General features: G+C 41.8%; 3 protein-coding genes across 4 annotated transcripts; 2 read left to right on the plus strand and 1 right to left on the minus strand.

Annotated features, from left to right (window-relative positions):
• The first annotated feature begins 2,687 nt into the window (after positions 1-2,687).
• LOC125769809 (ornithine decarboxylase 2-like) lies at positions 2,688-6,327 on the plus strand. Its single transcript, XM_049438684.1, has 2 exons — positions 2,688-4,405; positions 5,568-6,327. Exons 1-2 carry the CDS (start codon positions 3,168-3,170, stop codon positions 5,674-5,676), a joined length of 1,347 nt encoding a protein of 448 aa, XP_049294641.1. The 5' UTR covers positions 2,688-3,167; the 3' UTR covers positions 5,677-6,327.
• A 4,976-nt stretch (positions 6,328-11,303) lies between these two features.
• On the minus strand, positions 11,304-13,021 carry LOC125769820 (translation initiation factor IF-3). Its single transcript, XM_049438703.1, has 2 exons — positions 12,626-13,021; positions 11,304-12,561 (listed from the first exon to the last, which is right to left on the minus strand). The coding sequence occupies exons 1-2, from the start codon at positions 12,952-12,954 to the stop codon at positions 12,111-12,113; spliced, it is 780 nt and encodes a 259-aa protein (XP_049294660.1). The 5' UTR covers positions 12,955-13,021; the 3' UTR covers positions 11,304-12,110.
• Positions 13,022-13,269: 248 nt separating this feature from the next.
• LOC125769811 (transcription factor mef2A-like) lies at positions 13,270-17,003 on the plus strand. 2 transcript variants are annotated; one of them, XM_049438685.1, is made up of 3 exons: positions 13,270-14,796; positions 15,307-15,480; positions 15,977-17,003. In XM_049438685.1, exons 1-3 carry the CDS (start codon positions 13,851-13,853, stop codon positions 16,165-16,167), a joined length of 1,311 nt encoding a protein of 436 aa, XP_049294642.1. In that variant the 5' UTR covers positions 13,270-13,850; the 3' UTR covers positions 16,168-17,003. The 2 variants fall into 2 exon arrangements, with proteins under 2 accessions (XP_049294642.1, XP_049294643.1); XM_049438686.1 differs by having other exon boundaries at positions 15,982-16,151.
• The last annotated feature ends 203 nt before the right edge of the window (positions 17,004-17,206 follow it).

Here is a 17,206-nt window from a genome sequence, read left to right on the forward strand (position 1 = left end):
CATTGCAGCTTGCTGCCACATCCGATCGTAATCGTATTTGTTTTCGACGCCACCCGCAACAACAACAATAAGACCATTATCAAATCAAAACGAGACACAAAGGTCCGTGACGGTAGGGATTCCATCGCTCACCTTTTTCGCCGACTGAGCGCGACTGGCGAAATGATGGGCACGATGGGCGGTATAGGAACGGTGTAGTAGAACCACCGGATAAAACCACCATGACGATAGCAAACGGATGCGGCTGAAAGCGGATTAGTTCCCCGAGACCCGATGGGAACCATCATCTTATCTCATCGAAGCAGACAGTAAGTAGATTGTGCTTAAATGGGATTTAAGACCAGCATCGGAAGAGATTTAGCTGCTGCAAAGATTAAACAGCACTTTAGCTGGCCGAGATGTGATGAAAGAAAGCAATGAAGAAACCACAAACAATCGGCTTATTTGTTGGTTTTTTTTGTTTGTTTCAGGACTTTTTTTTGTTTTTGCTCGTTTACTTTAATGGAGCTCAAGTATTAAAAAAATGAGGTAGCTTAATTTAACGAGATTTTTTCTTTTCTTGCATCTTATTGTTTTGGATATCATTTACTACTTTTGTGATCTTCCGAAAGTGATGCTCTTTACTAGTAGCTTTAATCCCTGCATAAAATTACAGAAGATGGATGGCTATGAATAAAACTAACAAGCTGTTAAAATTAAGTAAAATAATTATATCACACGGATAAACTAGGTACCTTTTTTATGACAAGTTAATTTAGAAAAATTTAGAAAAAAAACACATTTTTACATAATACGCTCAAAGTCAGTGGCAGATCAAGCCACTTGAAGGCTCTCGATGGAATAGCTAGTCAGGAGCCCTTATCAATAAAAACAAATTACTGTATTTTTCTGATTAAATGTGGTTTACTTACCATATTTATGGTTGATTGTGATAAACGATAGTTTATACACAGAACACTTTACTTTCATAAACCACAGGAAAGCATTCACTTCGGAAGACAAAATGGCTTCTTCGTGGCTTCTTTGCTTTGACACAATTTACACATACACATATTTAAAGCACAACATTTGCACAAAATGGCCACATTTTAAAATACGCAAATATACGCAATATAGACAGACATTTTTATAGACATTTTTTTCATCAAAAAACAACCAACACTTACTTTTTTCTAAGCAAAAAGGCACATACACACTTCAATGCGATTTGGAACATTAAAACACAACACTCGCCTACAATGGCCACATTTTTAAAATACACGATTTCACGCAATAAGGCATCAGCTCATCGATAAATAGACATCTACGCAATAGGCACTTTTTGCACCAACCAACACTTGCATTTTGCATAAATCACTTAAATGCGCTTTGGCACATTTAAAACACAACACTCGCATACAAAGGCGAAATTTAAAAAAAACACACAAATTCACGCAATAAGCACCTTGAAAAATAGACTTCTACACAATAGATTTTTTTTTTCAACAAAAACCAACCAAGACTTGCTATTTTTTTGGCGCACTTTCTACAACATGTACTGATTTTTTTTTACTGATTCCAAATTTTGTTACCTAGGCGAAGCTGGCACAGAGGCTGCGAAAAAAAACACACAAAGGCCACACGCTTACGGCTTTGTGACAAAACTCGTTTCCAAAATGCACGACACTAACACAAATGCAAATAATTTGCAAGCCTAGAACACGCATAGTAGACGCACTGATTGTAAACTTCCTTACACTCACACACGTACTCCGTTAACCATGAGGAACACGATACCGTTAGATCCGTAACTAGTTTGACAACTTATGAAGTGTTAAAAAAGTTAATATCGACGCACACGCGCTACATTATTACACTTTCCTTTTATTACTTTACAGTACGTTTATTCCTTTTTGGGGAAGCTTTACATTTAGGCAGGGGCATCATCGTTCATTTACACTTACTAACAAGTATCACAAGGTACATTCGCTTACACAAGCCAAGCCGACGCTTGTAACAATTTATACACCTGCAGCACAAATCTTCACTGTTTAACATGTCAAAAGCATACGAATGGATAATTACTAATCACTAATCATTATTTGTTTGTAATAAGATCCTTTTTTGGCACCAAAGAGAAAAAAAACGTCTTTCAAAAATGTCTAAGTACCGCGAGCTTTTTTCATAACTCTCATCTATCGCCGACCGATCGCTACTGATCGTAATTTCTCTTTATCGCCCGATCATTATCTCTGCTGCTTCGTTATCACGCCACACCTACACAACTATAATTGACGAAGCGGCCGGCCGAATTTATCTTTCGCACACGCTTCGGTTCTCCTTTAGAGACGAATGAAAAAAAAAGGCTCGTAAAAAAGCAATTCAACGTCTCTTCGCTGTACATTTATGGCTTGGAAAATGTGGGCATATAAACACTTTTTTAATAACATAAAATATGATTATTAGGAAAACGCTTAAAAGAGGCATTGGTTCAACTAGTTAGCAATAAATTAATTAGAAAATGGGAATCCTTTCCCAAAACTCCTTTCCCGTGTTGGCGAGTGTACCTTGGCTATAAGAAAGTTTTTATTCTGTTTCCCACATTTATTCACATTTCCATTCTTCGAGGCCCCCCCGACCATAAAAGCCGTCTAGGTGGTCGCATACTCCACCTACCTTCAAAATTCAAATAAATAATCACCATGCTTTCCACTTTAACTAGGTATTTCTCTTCGTAATAAAGTACAAAAAAACTCTCTTAATTGATAACAGTACTACATCCTCATTACATGTGCAACAGATGTGACAATTTCCAGCGGAAAGGCAATAGCCGATAAAGCTATTGACTCTTCCACGCCAGACGAAGAGTATCTTATCAGAGACACTTGTTTTTTTTTTACAAACCAAACAATAATCAGCCGTTGACAAGTGTTTTTTACCACTTATTTTTGTACTTCTCATAATAAAACCAAAATAAAACAACTCTTAACAAACAGTAAGCATGTCTCTTGCTCTGGGTGAATCTGTTATGTGGCGGAAAGTGTGTCTCTTATCATGCTGTCAGCTTCTGTTTGGTGATTAATCTGTGATTACACTCAAGAGCTCTCCCGGTGACCACAATAGCGGTGGTGTCCGACTCAATTAGTCCACCAGTGTAAGTCGAGGCGTCGCAGTGATCTACAGGTACGATGGACACGCGTCAAGATATTTACCTTGCCAAGCTAAAACATGTAACAGTTCGTCCGGCAACTGCTGGTTCGCTCGAGGAAGAGATAAACCGTATCATCAAGGCAGGTGCACGAGAACACCCACTTCATTTGCTCAATCTAGACGATCTGGTAAGAAAGCATCTGATCTGGCTAAGGTCTATGCCGCGAGTGACCCCATTCTACGCTGTCAAGTGCAACGATGATCCATCAATTCTGGCAACGCTAGCGGCACTAGGAACTGGATTCGATTGTGCATCTGAGGCGGAGATCCGCACAATTCTGGCCCTTGGCGTTACACCCGATCGCATCATCTTTGCCCATCCGATCAAATCTGTGCAAGCGCTGGCATTCGCTAAAGCCCAAGATATCCGGCGTATGACGTTCGATAATGAGTGTGAACTGGAGAAGGTAGCACGAGAATACCCGGAAGCGGAACTTGTGTTACGTATCCGCCACGATTCGGATCGAGTTTTGATTGCCTTGGGCAAAAAGTTTGGTTGCGATGCGCGCGGTAATGGACGGCGATTGTTGGCACGTGCCAAGGAACTCGGTGTCACGGTGATTGGCGTTAGCTTCCACGTTGGATGTGGAAGTTTGGATGCGGATTGTTTCTATCACGCAATTGAATCCGCTCGCTCGGTGTTTGATTATGCGCGGGACGAGCTAGGGATGCGTTTATGGCTGCTGGATGTAGGTGGTGGATTTCCCGGAGATAACGATAAACCGATCGATGAGTACGCCCAAGCTGTATCCCGCGGGTTGGATGATTTTTTCCCGGAAGAGAAAGACACTGTGTACGTTTTGGGTGAACCAGGACGCTTTTATGTGGGATCGGCTGTAACGCTACTTACCACCGTCCAGGGTAAGAAGGTGGTACGGGACGAAGTTGGCAATGTGCAACAGATGATGTACTACATCAACGATGGTGTGTTTGGAACGCTTTTCGATTGGCTTAGTCTGCGAGAGATTAAGGATCTAAAGCGTGCGGTTCCGTTGGTTCGAAGTGAGCGACAACACGAGCGTATGTTCCCGACCACCATTTGGGGACCTACCTGTGACTCGACGGATATCGTGTGCGAAGATGTGGAGTATCCGGAACATCACATAGGCGACTACATCGTGTTTGAGAATCTCGGTGCGTACGGTATGACATTTGCGACCAATTTTAACGGATTCCCGAAGCCAACAGTGCAGGTGTACGTGAAGGAAGAGACGTGGTAAGTGGGATTAGACCTTCGTACAGTGCTGGTCGGTAAAGTATTTTTATTGATTTTCAGTTTTGAATATTTATAAGCTTAGTGATCATTTTCCACTTCAATCAATCCATCACTTTGAGCATATCAGTTTTCTTCTAATATTTTTTATAGTTTCCTAAAAGATATGCTTTTATTATAGCTATACTTTTTTATATTCGAAAGGTGTATTGGATACTTTGATAAGCAAGTGATAACTTTGATCCAATTATTCCAATTTATTTTATAACGTCCTATTTACAAACTAATATTAACCCAATCCATCTTTTATATTTTCCTATTAAATTCATGATAAATCAATAATAATAATTTCGTACTTATGAGACTAATTATGAATGAGACTAATTGCATTCTTCATAATTTGTTTTTGCTACATCTTGGCCTCTAAAAATTCTTTTTTATTGCTTCTTATACCAAAAAAAGACTATTCTTAATGTCTTTAGTTCTAAGATAGGCCTAAAAATTCAGCAGTCCAACTTAGCAAGCAGTTAAAATTGATTGCTCATAAAATATTTCAACAATATTTTTAAATTGAATGAATGAAAAATTTTAATTGCAAAAAAGTCTACAAAAGCGAGAAAATATTTAGTTTATATATTGTAGCCCCAATACTGTTGCCGTAATTCAATGACCATCACTGTAAATGTCCATAGTCCATTCAAGTAAAAAAAAAAACATTCTGTTATCAATGGAATGTCGACAAAAAGAAAAGTAATTTCAATTTACTGTCTGATTAAATCATCGTTGCTTTAAGAATTTAGAAATCAGTTGACTTCTAAGAAATTTTGATTATGTTGCATTATTAGACTAATCAAAATCGTTTTCTTGGGTTTAATTATTTTTTTCAGGAGTTCAAGGGAATCGTCTAGTTCTCTTTATCTCGAAAAACAAACAGGCTACATTATTCAGCTTATATTTGTCTCTTTCATTTTAAATGCCTCACTCAAACGGGAAGAATCCTTTTTAAAAGCAACAATAAAAACTGTTCCATCCTTAACCCTCCCTCGGTACGCTCAAGTGTTCCAAAATTTGACCAAATATCCATTTCAATTGTTCAGGGCGCAAAAAAATACAATACGTATTTGTTTGTGTTGTAACAACATTGCCAATATTACTTTCGTTACAGGGCCATGCTTCACTCGATCGCCAGCACGGACTGGAAGCAGAAAACACTCACCTTTTACGAGAGCATCCGGGCAAAAAGCTCACTACCAGCGCTCACCGCACAGCTTTAAATTGTGTTGCATTGTGTTCTTGTTTGTATCTTTGTGTGTGTGTGTTTTTTTAAAATAAAACAACCCTCAAGTATAGTGAAATCCCAAAATGGGAATTTCAAAACTAACTAACCACGGATAGTATTCCATTTGCCATTACCCGCCTGAGCAAGTCACCGTCTGTCTGGTTTTTGTGAATTGGTCGCTGGCTGGCTGCACGGAGATAGATAAATTTCAAGTGGCAGAGTACCTTCGGCTTGGACTGAATCTATTTCCGTCCTTTCGGTAAACCCAACCATACCCCAGCTACCCTACAACCACTTCTACTATACTTCCATTTTTATGTTTACACCAGCACCACCAACACGAGGACGGGAGTATCCTTTCTTTCCAACAAATTTTCTATTCCAGTACTACTGTTTTTTTTTTATATGCTTTATTCAGTACCATCAAGTAGTACTGCGAGTCAAAAGTGGCTCCGAATTTACTTTCAAGTACACTTTCCGTTTTGCTTCATTTTTATTTATCATTTTACTTTACGGAGGCGAACGAACGGGATTGTGGGTCGTGTGGACGTTTGCGAGCGCTTTCTTCAATTTCTTTTCGTAACATAAAACCAAACCTTTCTGCAAAATCGTATCGGTGGTACCATACGGTGAAGAAGATGGTGAAGGTTTGGGGGGCGAAAAAAAGATGATCCACTTTTATTACCCTGTGGGTGCAATAACACAAAAAGCTGTTGACGGTAAAATAAATTAGATTTGATGGAAAATTTTCCCGAACCGGGTTGCGTTTGCTTACCAGCATGGTTGTGGTGTGATCGTGTGTCCTGTTTCCTACCGGTGTGCCATGATTACGGTGGAAGGAAGACGGCCCGGGTTTTTGGGATGCTTTAACCTGACTGATCTGGAAGCTAAGATGCTTAACACCGGCGAACGTACGTTGCATGCTCGAGGGTAAATCCTTCTTGCTGCAGTGAAGTATTTTACACACATCATCCTTCCTGCTCGCATCGTGAAACTTCCGATCCGGGGTCGGTCCGATACCGATGGCACCGGTTTGCCACGATGCAGGCGTTAAGGTGTTTACGTGGAAAGTTGCCGGTAAATCAAAGCTAAATATAAGTGTACTATCCCGGTGTCGTCGTAAAATATTGCACCCAGCAGCAGCAGCAGCAGCCGGATATGCCAGTGCGAAATATTCGTTTGCCCAAGGACACGAACGCACACACCGCGCCACAAGATAAAAGATGACGAGAAAGAACCTCAAACGGTTGTACTAAATGGATGGTGCGTTTGGAAGCATTTTTTGTTGCCCCCGCTTCAGGATGAGATCCTAATTACGGAAACTTTACCTTCACCGCCAGCCATTTAAACAAGATCACCCGAACGGGTATGAGAGATATAAAAGGAGCTATAAGACAAATAAAAAACCGTTAAAATATAAAAAAAATTCTGAAAGGAAAAACTTTTGCAGTCGTAAATTAAAAGTCCTCCCGGTCCCCGGGGGAGGGTCGGGGTGATTCTTTACCGCACCCGGGCTGTCTAACTGTATCTATTTTAACGCAATTTAAACCTGTATACACCTTGAAGTTTACGCACATCAACCTTCCATCACCTTGGTACCAAACGCGGTAAAATCGTACCGTAACACGTGGTTGAGCAAGCGGCAAACGATGAAGCAATGCAATAGTCTACCTTTAGGCGCCGTACGGCTATAATGTTCCGGTGTTTTGGAGGGGGGGGGGGGGGGGGGGGTGTGGGAAGGAACTGCAGCCATCCCAGTTATTTACGACACAACTTGACTGAAATTATGTGCTAATTAAACGTGATTCATTCGCGCAGCAACGCAAAGATGGCGGCTGTATGTAGGTACGTCTTAGTTTGCACTTGAGTGCGGTGAAAGTACAACAATAGATTACTGGTGGTTCGTCTTTATTTGCTACAGCCGAACGAAAGCTTATTCGCCATTGTTTGCAGCTGTTATTTGCCAATGCGGATCATTTTTTGGGGTTGTAGTTGTAGTCGTTGATTTATGTTGGGGTTTTTGTTTGTATTTTGAAATGATTTCATTCATAGCGTTTCCGGGAAATGTTTGTACAATGCTTTTGTCAATTTGTAAACTGTTGAGAGCCATTGTTCGATAAGGATTGTTTGGGGGGAAATGGTTTGTATTGTTAGACTTGTAAAAATTATCCCCGTGGGTAAATTCCATATCCGGTAACAGTAATGGCTAGATTAATGGAAACAGGTTGCAACTTCCTCCCGTCCTGTCGCAGGATCAATCTACCCGAGTTTGTTAATGGTTCCACACGGTAACCATATTAATACATCGATATTTCAAAACGACATCATCTTTCATCGGTCGGGCAAAATGTCACTACATAAAAGCAAATAGCGTGGCATTAATGTGCCTTGTCACCAGAAACACCAGATGGCCACAAACTCCATGTACGACCCTATAAACAATCAATACACCACTCCACTTTATCACTTCGTCGGGTCGGAACACCAGGAGACGATAAAATGTTGAAACAAACCTCCCCCCCAAAAACCTTGGGTCCAGATCTCCTCCTGTACGTGGGGGTATGGATCTTTCATCATGTTTAGACACTAACCGTGTGCTCCGGGTTCCCATCTTGCCTCATTTACGATTCCATGTACGTACGTTAACGACTTGACGATATACGCACTTGTTGTCTTTTTTTTGTTTCTGGCCCGTATTGAAACTGTCAGAATGTTATCATTTAATTTTCATCACTTCCTGTTACCCGTTTCCAGCCCCAAGAGCCCCCAAAACCAAAGCTGTGCATCCTTTTACGACAGCAATTCGACAAGAAGCGAAATTTGGCAACCATGTTTGTTTAGTCACTTCAGCGCCAAACCTAGACCCAATTGCCACCATCTTCGATTCCGAACGGTGAAGAGGTATCGGTTACCCAAATAAATGCCCGAAAAGCGTTACACGCCAGGGAAGGCGGAAGGAGCGTACAGAATAACTCAATAAAAGTGAATGTTTCCGTCGTCTAAATGTGCACGTACAGTACCAAATGTGGTACCATCACCCCCCGTTAACGAGATCGAGATCCTCCTTTCTCGGGACATAAAGTTTGATTTGTGTAGCTCCAGTGTTTCCCCCCCCTCGTGTAGAGCGTGTCCTCTTTGACGAAAAGCCATTTCATTTCCAATTCCTTAACGCCATTGCGTTACGTGATGGGGGGTTTTTTCCTCGGTCTTAAAGTAAAGTGTGGCAAAGTGGCATATAAAAATAACGCGCTCATTACTACCCCCCCAAGTGGCGTCACTAAACGGTATGCTTGCGTAACTTGCCTCTTAGAAGTACTTCAAAATCTTGAAGGCAATAGACAACGCATGAGAAGAAGAAGGTACCTCTATCAAACGCACCAAAAAAAGATGAAACATTTGAACGCTCGAAAGAAAAGCTTCCCGAGAGGCACCCAAAAAAAAAGGTGGAAGTATCATTAACTTTACTACACTCCTTTAGCGGCTTTCCTTGAGTGGCTAATATACCGGAAAAATGGAAGCTTTACTACGGCAAGACAGTACAATAAATCCAGCTAGATCTGGACGCTCGTAATTAATGTTAAACATCACCATGAAGCGCCAAACAAAAAGTAAGATAGAAACGTAATGAAAAAAAAACACAAGAACACCGAAATGCTGGAAATGGAAAAAGTTTATAAGGCGTAAAAGCAACAAATGAATTCTTGCCGTCTTTACTTCGGTGCTGTCTTCTAAGCACCAGCTCATTCACATTAGCATTTTGTTCCGTGTCCTTTCCACCAAACATTTCAGCTGTCGAATACAAACCACCAAGAAAGCTTTACCGGATATAAGAGGAACCAAAAGAAAAAAAAATCTCCCGACGAATCAGAGCGGAACAGGCTCAGGATTTGGGAGGCATAATTTGGGGATATTTCTGGATAAAAAATTTTTTGGAAAATGCGGCAAACGAAACGAAAAACAAACTCTTAGAACTCAGCAACTTTTAGGACAGTCATCATTTCGCAACGTTTCTGCATCGAACGCTACCAGCGTTCCAACCATCTGTGGCAGCAACATTTTCGTACAAAACTTAAATACTTTCTTGCGATTTTTAGAGGCACACCCGAAATTTGTGCTCCACCAACGTTTTGGGGTTTCCGCAATTGAATATTTTAACTGCTGTCAGCAGTTGGGCTGCTGGACAAAATTTATCGTACAGTCGTCTAAAACTCCTGAAAATACTAAAAACAACCAACCACATAAATGATTTTGTCTATGTACGGCGTTTTGGTACGGTCCACAACCGAGTGTGGCAGTGGAGCAGTATTTTAATCAAATATTCCTCACTGTCCGGGTATATTATGCGTGGATCGTTCCCGGCCACTCACAGAAGAAAGGCAAGGACGAATTAAATTAATTTCGAAGTCCCGCACAACTTGCTACTGATCGATTTACGGGTGGAAGAGTGGAGTCATTTAGTCACTTTTGCCTTGTGCGAATTTATGCATTTTATTCTTCTCATCTCTACCATAAGAGCTGCGTGTGTGTGTGTCGATAAGAGTGCTGAATGTTTTTCTTTTTGGTTGTTTTTGGGCAGAAAAAAAGGGGAAAACAAAACCCCGTATTAATCATTCCAGCTGAACAGGCTTTACTGATTCTTCTAGCGCGGCTTAATCACCACATCCCGGTATCGCAATGGTTCGTGGAAACGTGACAAGCATCGGCAAGTCAACCTGTACCGTATCTTATAATAGACCAAATTTAATGCCTGTCAATGAGACGAAGGACGGTTCCGGTGAATGGGAACCCTGCTTGACCGGAAGAGGACGAATTACCAAACTGTTGAAGAAAGAAACGTAACCAGAATTGGCAAACAAACGAAGTGCCACTCGAACTCGGAAAAGCTGCAAAATGCTGACTCGCCTTCTAGGTAGGGTAATTTAATTTCAGCCAAACGTTTGTCAGCCACAAGTCTTCTTGTGGCAATATAACGGCCACATCCGGACAGCCGGTGGCTTGTGGAGAAAATTGGGAAGTCAGCATTAAATGTTTATTACTGAACAAAACTACACAAAAACACATTCGAATGTCCCCTTTTATAAGGCTCTAGATTTTCAGGTTTTCCTCCCCCAAGATGTTCCTCCAGCTATTCAATAGGAAATGCTACACTCTCTTTCTAGTGCTTCACCAATGTTCCACCACACAGCGGTGGTGCTATTCGGGAACTGTTTAATTGACCCATAAAACATAGATTTTCTAATGCATAGAGAATGAATTCAGCAACCACGTGCTGGGAAAACGAGAACTTACTCCCGAACGTCCGGTATTCGGGAATGACAAAAAGAACGGGAAATCCTTTTGCATTTTTTATTCACCCGAGAGGTCGTGCTATACGAGTTGGTTAGCTTCAAAATGTGAAGTTGGAATCCGCACCGCTTTTGGGATAGTAAAATTGCATCGAACAGTAGTAGAGCGCTAAGCAAAACAAACAAAAATCTACTTTCAACAGAATTGCATTCGAATGCAATTCTATTGTCTATCTGGCACACCGGAACATTCCAAGTGCCTACGAACTGTACAAAAACCAGCATAACCTGTGTGAACGAGTTATTGCCCTTTTCGCAAACGATAGAAGCTAAGTGTGATTATTCTGTTGCACAAAATTTACTGCCATGGAACGTGTTTTTTTGTTGTACATTTTTATGGTCTAGTTAATGTCACTATCACCTCACTCAACCGGATTAATCCTGGTATTGATGTTGGGTGTGAGAATCTATTTTAAAATTACCGCATCAATGCACTCGGAACCACATCAACCGCCATTAGGTGACCGACTTCGTGTTGTTTTGGGGTGATAAATAATCCAATTACAAAAATCTCACAAAATATCCTTTTATCCCCCCCCGGGGACAACTGTCGAATATGTAGGAGGCATCGGTCACGAGGTATTTGGTTTCACCTCGTGTGATCCCTTTACGCCGTGTTTCGATTGAAGTGCAATTGAATAATTTAATTACGATGCAACTGATGCACCTGTTTCGGTCGATAAAGCAATACTCTTTGTGTCCAAGCGCACCAGCACCAGGGAATACGTAAGCTGGCTTGATCCTAATTTTATTTCACACTAATTGACTTCTGGTTGTGTGTTTAGATACACTACCTTGGTGGGAGGTGGCATAAAAGCGCTAGAACCCCAGAATGGGTCGAAATGGAATTTACTTCATCATCGGATTAACATTTAGCAAGCAAATGTTTAACAAATTTTTTGCTTTCATTTAGTCTATATTTGAGCTAGCTTTATTTCCTTACCTTACTTTACAATGGTCATCTGTCGCCCCTGATCAGATAGGCCCAGAAAGCATACTTCGCAAACAGAACAAATGCAACACATCCCGTCACCTTGTACCGTTTCGTCGTGGCTGCCGGCTCTCTGTCCCCTCGCTGTGATTGTCACGCCATTGAACGGCTCTGCGTATGCAACCCACGAGCAGCTTGCGGTTCATCCATCCCGTTTGTTGTATCCTTTACATCGAGCAACCCTTTCTTACCGACCGTTGCGCCACTCCCAGCGGTTGGTGTAATGTTAAAACGCAAATCATTATCGCGGAGGCGTTTCTGCACTATCTTGCCGGTGTCCTTTACACTCGCCTCGAAGCGCTGTGCAATGTCTTCCTGCTTTGCCTTGTTGCCCGCACCGTCGCCCGTTACAACGACACGCACCTCGTACGATTTGTTCAACCATTTTAGTACATTCTGTATCTTTGAAGCGAGATCGTGTTCGGCTATGCGAGCACTAATCGTCAGCAGCTTGTCACCCTTAACGGATGCATCCTGTTTGCTTTTTTTCTTTTCCTCGCGGCGCTTTAAGTCTTCGTTCAGATACTCCGCACCGGTTATTAATCTACAATGGCAAACAAGAAAATGTATTATACGGAGAAAGTGAAGGACATCTCATGGTTTCTTACTTGTACACCGGACGCTGCGTTTTAGTGTCAAGATCGGTAATCTTCACCAGCTTTAAATTTCGCCGGTTGGATATTTTTACTGCCTCATCCAGATTCACTATCGATATCGACTCATCGGACGAAATAAGAGTTATCTTTGGTGTTGTTTTTGCTTTCTTGTTGCTGTTCGCAGCACTGCCGGTGCTGGGTTCTTGCGGTTTCGTTGTTTTCGTGGAGTAAAGTAGAACATTCTTGGTGGGAATCACGGCCACTCTTTGCCAACTTACAGGTGGTTGATTAAACACCAATTGCCGAAACGGTGGCCCCACTATTCTTGTGATAAAATTCATGTTTATTTGTTTGTTTCGCGCTGAATGCACAGAAGAAGTTTTTTGGAATTGTAACAAAAACAGCTGATAGTTGTGTATGCGCAGTACAAGAAAGTAGTGACATGTGTATTTTTATCAAGCAATTAATATTATCAAATAAAAAAATATATGTTTTTTATAAAAATTAACATAAAATAAAAATAATACAACATCATAATTCTTTAATTGTGAGTTCAATACATTAAAAAAATTAATATTAAATGTTGAATTTAAGGAACGCGTTTCAAATTTGACAGCTGTTCAATTGATGTTTGACGTTTGACAAGAGCGCGGGCTCGGAAATTCATTCCGATTTCATGGCAGTCGTAACGAGCATCAGTTCAACAGTTTGTATACGTAATTGAATGGTTAGGAGTGAAATACAGTTCTCAAACGTTGATAGAAACATAATTTACACTTATTACTATGTGTTACATATCAATTACAATTGTGTAGCGCTTTTTACCAACGTTTTCCGGCAGAAACATTTCGTGTTCGTGCATGTTTGTGCATGCGATCGTTTGACAAGTTGCTGCTGTTGCCCAACCTGGTGAACATTCGTTTTTGTTGCATTCTCGTTATTTCTTGTGCAGGTGAAAAAGTTGTTCGTTTCGTTCCGCTAATTGTGATCGAACGGTGAATAAACGGTGCGGAATTAAACGAAAACCGATCCCGAAACTAAACGCGGAGACACGTGTGTGTACGCAGTGCATTCCCGGTAGTGCACGCAATCGATTGCAAGTTCAACGAACGCGAAAACATTCATTCGCCCTCCCCCACCACATACACGCACGCACAGACACCCTCCACATTACAAGTGGTTGCGAGGCGGGTTTTCCTGCTCCGTAAGCCAAGCTTATTTTTCACACGTAACCAAAATGGTTTTCGCTAGCTACAACAGTGCCTCGTACTTGCTGCCACTGGATAATGATCAAAGTGTGTCGTTCTATCGGAACGAGAATCGACTCTTCCCCACCGCTATCGGTCCGTCCGCGGGTGGTGTTGCACCCCCACCCGGAAGAAACAACAGTACCACCTCCGCCAGCGATATGAGCATTACTGACATGCTGACCGCAGCGTACCATCACGAGATGCAGCAGCACCCACATCCGGCCGTCGGTGGCAGTGGTGGTGGTGGCGCTAGCGGTGGAAACATAAACGCGGGTGATTGCCCTTTCGGCCGGGTTCAATCACCAGCCGCGCCGCAGCAACACCAGCCCCATCAGCAACAACAGTTGCCGGTGCAGCAGTATCATAGTTTCGGTGGAACCGTTGCCATGTGCAATGATTTCCAACCAATCGCTTACCTCAATGGTTCCTCCAACGGTTACTATGGATTTGTGCCGTCACTAGCTCCAACAGGTGGTGGCGGCGGCGGTGGCGGTGAAGGTGCAGGGCATTCGAGCAATAACAACGTTCTTCCGGGTGTCGCCGTTAACAACAATCGCCACCACCCCTCCGTAACAACGGCAAATGTCAACGGTCACCTGTCGGCAATCGATTTCCATGGCAACCAGCACCATATCAGCTGTAATGATGCCGGCGAGCAAAACAACAATAACAACAACAACAACAACGGGGACGACGCAGGGATCTTCCATATGCAACCCTTCCCGGTGCAACAACAGATAGCGCAAAAGCGTAAAAAGTTTAATCAGTCACAGCAGCAGCAGCATGAAGATGAGGAAATGGACACAAATGCGCATCTAAGCGCAGTAGGCCAACAGTATCCGAAGCGACGAAAAACCGACACGGACCAGAACGGTGGAACGGCGGGGTTCCCGCTAACGCCGAGTGGTCCATTTCCTGGAAGCAACAGTGGAGGTAAGTGAAAAGGAGTGTTGCTTGTGCAATCGGATTGCAGTGATGTCATAATGCTAATTTTAAAATGTTAATCCCAAAATAACTCAGATTGAAACATTTTCAATTACGGTTGTCCTGCAACAGCCTGATTGCGCACCATGCCGACATGTGTGCGCCGTAAAAATGTGCTTAAAATCAACAACTCAACTTCCCATTTGCATCGTGCATGTCTTTCCGGAGTCATTTTAAAAAGGAAATACATCCCAACTAATGTGAAATGTCCATTTACACGTTTTTTATTTAATTTTAATCAATAATAAACTTTTTTTTAAAGCGCATGCTGTATTACTGCTAAATTTATTTCGCCATAAATACGCTTGAAGCTATTTCTGACTCGCGACGTTTCCTTAAATATCTTTGCCACCCTTGGCGTGGGTGGTGGTTATTTTTTAGAGCCACCCTTCCCCACAAACACAGCATGGAAATTAAAATGTTTTGTTTTCCCTTTCTGGTTTCTTCCCATACTGTTAGTATCGTACCAGCACCAGGTCGAAATACACGAACCGGCAATTGACGAGATGGAATGTCAGGATCAGCCGACCCAGCAACATCCCGCCGTGACGCTGCAAACCCATCCTAATGGATTCCATACCGTGGACGTTCATCATCCCGCCGGACAGCAGCATCAGCAGCCGACAAGCAAGAGTAAATATTTCGACACTAGTCGCTGCATGATGTCGCACATGATCTAATAGGAAGGACCGACGAAACCGGACGAAACGGACAGATGATCTCATACGCGGATTGAGTAAAGTCGATTGTATCCAAGGAAGACATGACCAAAAACCGTGGACATGTTAATCAGATGACGCGCCTACCAGACACCTTTAATCCACCCTTCTTTATTGACGTAACACACACACACACACACACACCTAACCGCCATTGGTCCAGACTTTTTTGCATGATTCATCTTCGAGTGGCAGTTTTTTTTTTACTAACTTGAAACACGTTAACCTCATTGCTAATGCTAACCGTTCGCGTGATACAGATCCTTTAAAGTCTTCTTTCACTTAGTTCTGTTTTCGTTTTCTTCTTTCTCTTTTACATTTTACATTTGGCTCTTTTATTTCACAACCTCAAAATCATCCTCCCAAAAAAAACATCCATACACAAAACAACAACTACAACACGTGTTAAGTTCAGAGGAGGGACGTACTGTTGAACAGCTTCATCGATGCTAGGGACGATCGTGTCGCGACGACGTGTTCAAGCAGCGTTCCGGTTTGCCTGGATCGTACCGCGCGGCGCGAGCGCGACAAGAAGGTTGGCCATGGGTGGGATCAGGATCTGTTCTACAGTTTGCACGGTACCGGTGGAGGATACCGGTAGGAAAGTGACCTTACTATCTTTGATGCGGCGATTGCTTTAAAAACGGTGTGTTTTTTTTATTATTTTGATAAGGTGCGCAGTTACATTTGTAACGTCTGATTAGGAGAGTAGGGAAGCAGATTTCATGTAGCATTGTTAATTGATAGAAACCCCTCAAAGAGCGCCCTATCTGCTGTTGAGAGGGTGCACCTTTGGGGTGTTGGTAGCATTCATCCATCGTTGTCTTAACTAAACTGACTGCACTTTTTACGTTCTACGATGTACCTACTATACGGAAGGAGAGAATCTTTCGGAATGAATTTCGTCTGTTTGTTTATAATTACGATACTACGAAAGACTACTAAACAATCAATCTTAGTATGTAAATCAGCACACACACGCTATTGGAAGTGTACTTAACTTTAGACGTAAGGGAACTTTGAAATAATTCAAAACAGTTCGATTAGCTACTAACGATAATGACAGTAGTAGTAGCACACATCGAAGGTGCTAGTAGTGCTCTGCGCTCTGCAATAGCTAGAGGGAATAGGTTAAGAAGTTTTTTTTTCTTTCTCTCATTTGTAGTACGTTTCTTTTTTTTTTTTAACTTCGGCTCTTTCAGAACAAAATCAGAACAACATTTAGCTGTGCTTAGGTACGGAGAACCAGAGGTGTTTCCGGCAAAGAAAAGAAAATAATAGCTATCCGCGTTTTTTTTTGTTGCTGATTTTTGTTTTGTGTGATATATACCCGGGTGAGGGATAAACGAAACCTCATTCTCATTTTTCCATTTTATGTGCGCTCCGCTACGTGTTATTCTTTTGTTATAAAGAAAATAAAGCACAAAACCAACGCAATGATGTCGTTTTGTAGTTTCTTTTTTATGTTTGTTTGATTAATCGTTTTGAGGAAAGAAAAATAAACAGAGGTAGATTTTTCGGACATCGAAGGATCGTTACAGTGTCGGGCAACATAATAGGGGCAATCGATTTTTTTGTTTAAATAATGTATTATAGCGGTTACAGTTTTCATTGCATGCAACGATCGCGATCATTATACG

This window comes from Anopheles funestus, chromosome 3RL, assembly GCF_943734845.2.
Source record: "Anopheles funestus chromosome 3RL, idAnoFuneDA-416_04, whole genome shotgun sequence".
NCBI lineage: Eukaryota > Metazoa > Arthropoda > Insecta > Diptera > Culicidae > Anopheles > Anopheles funestus.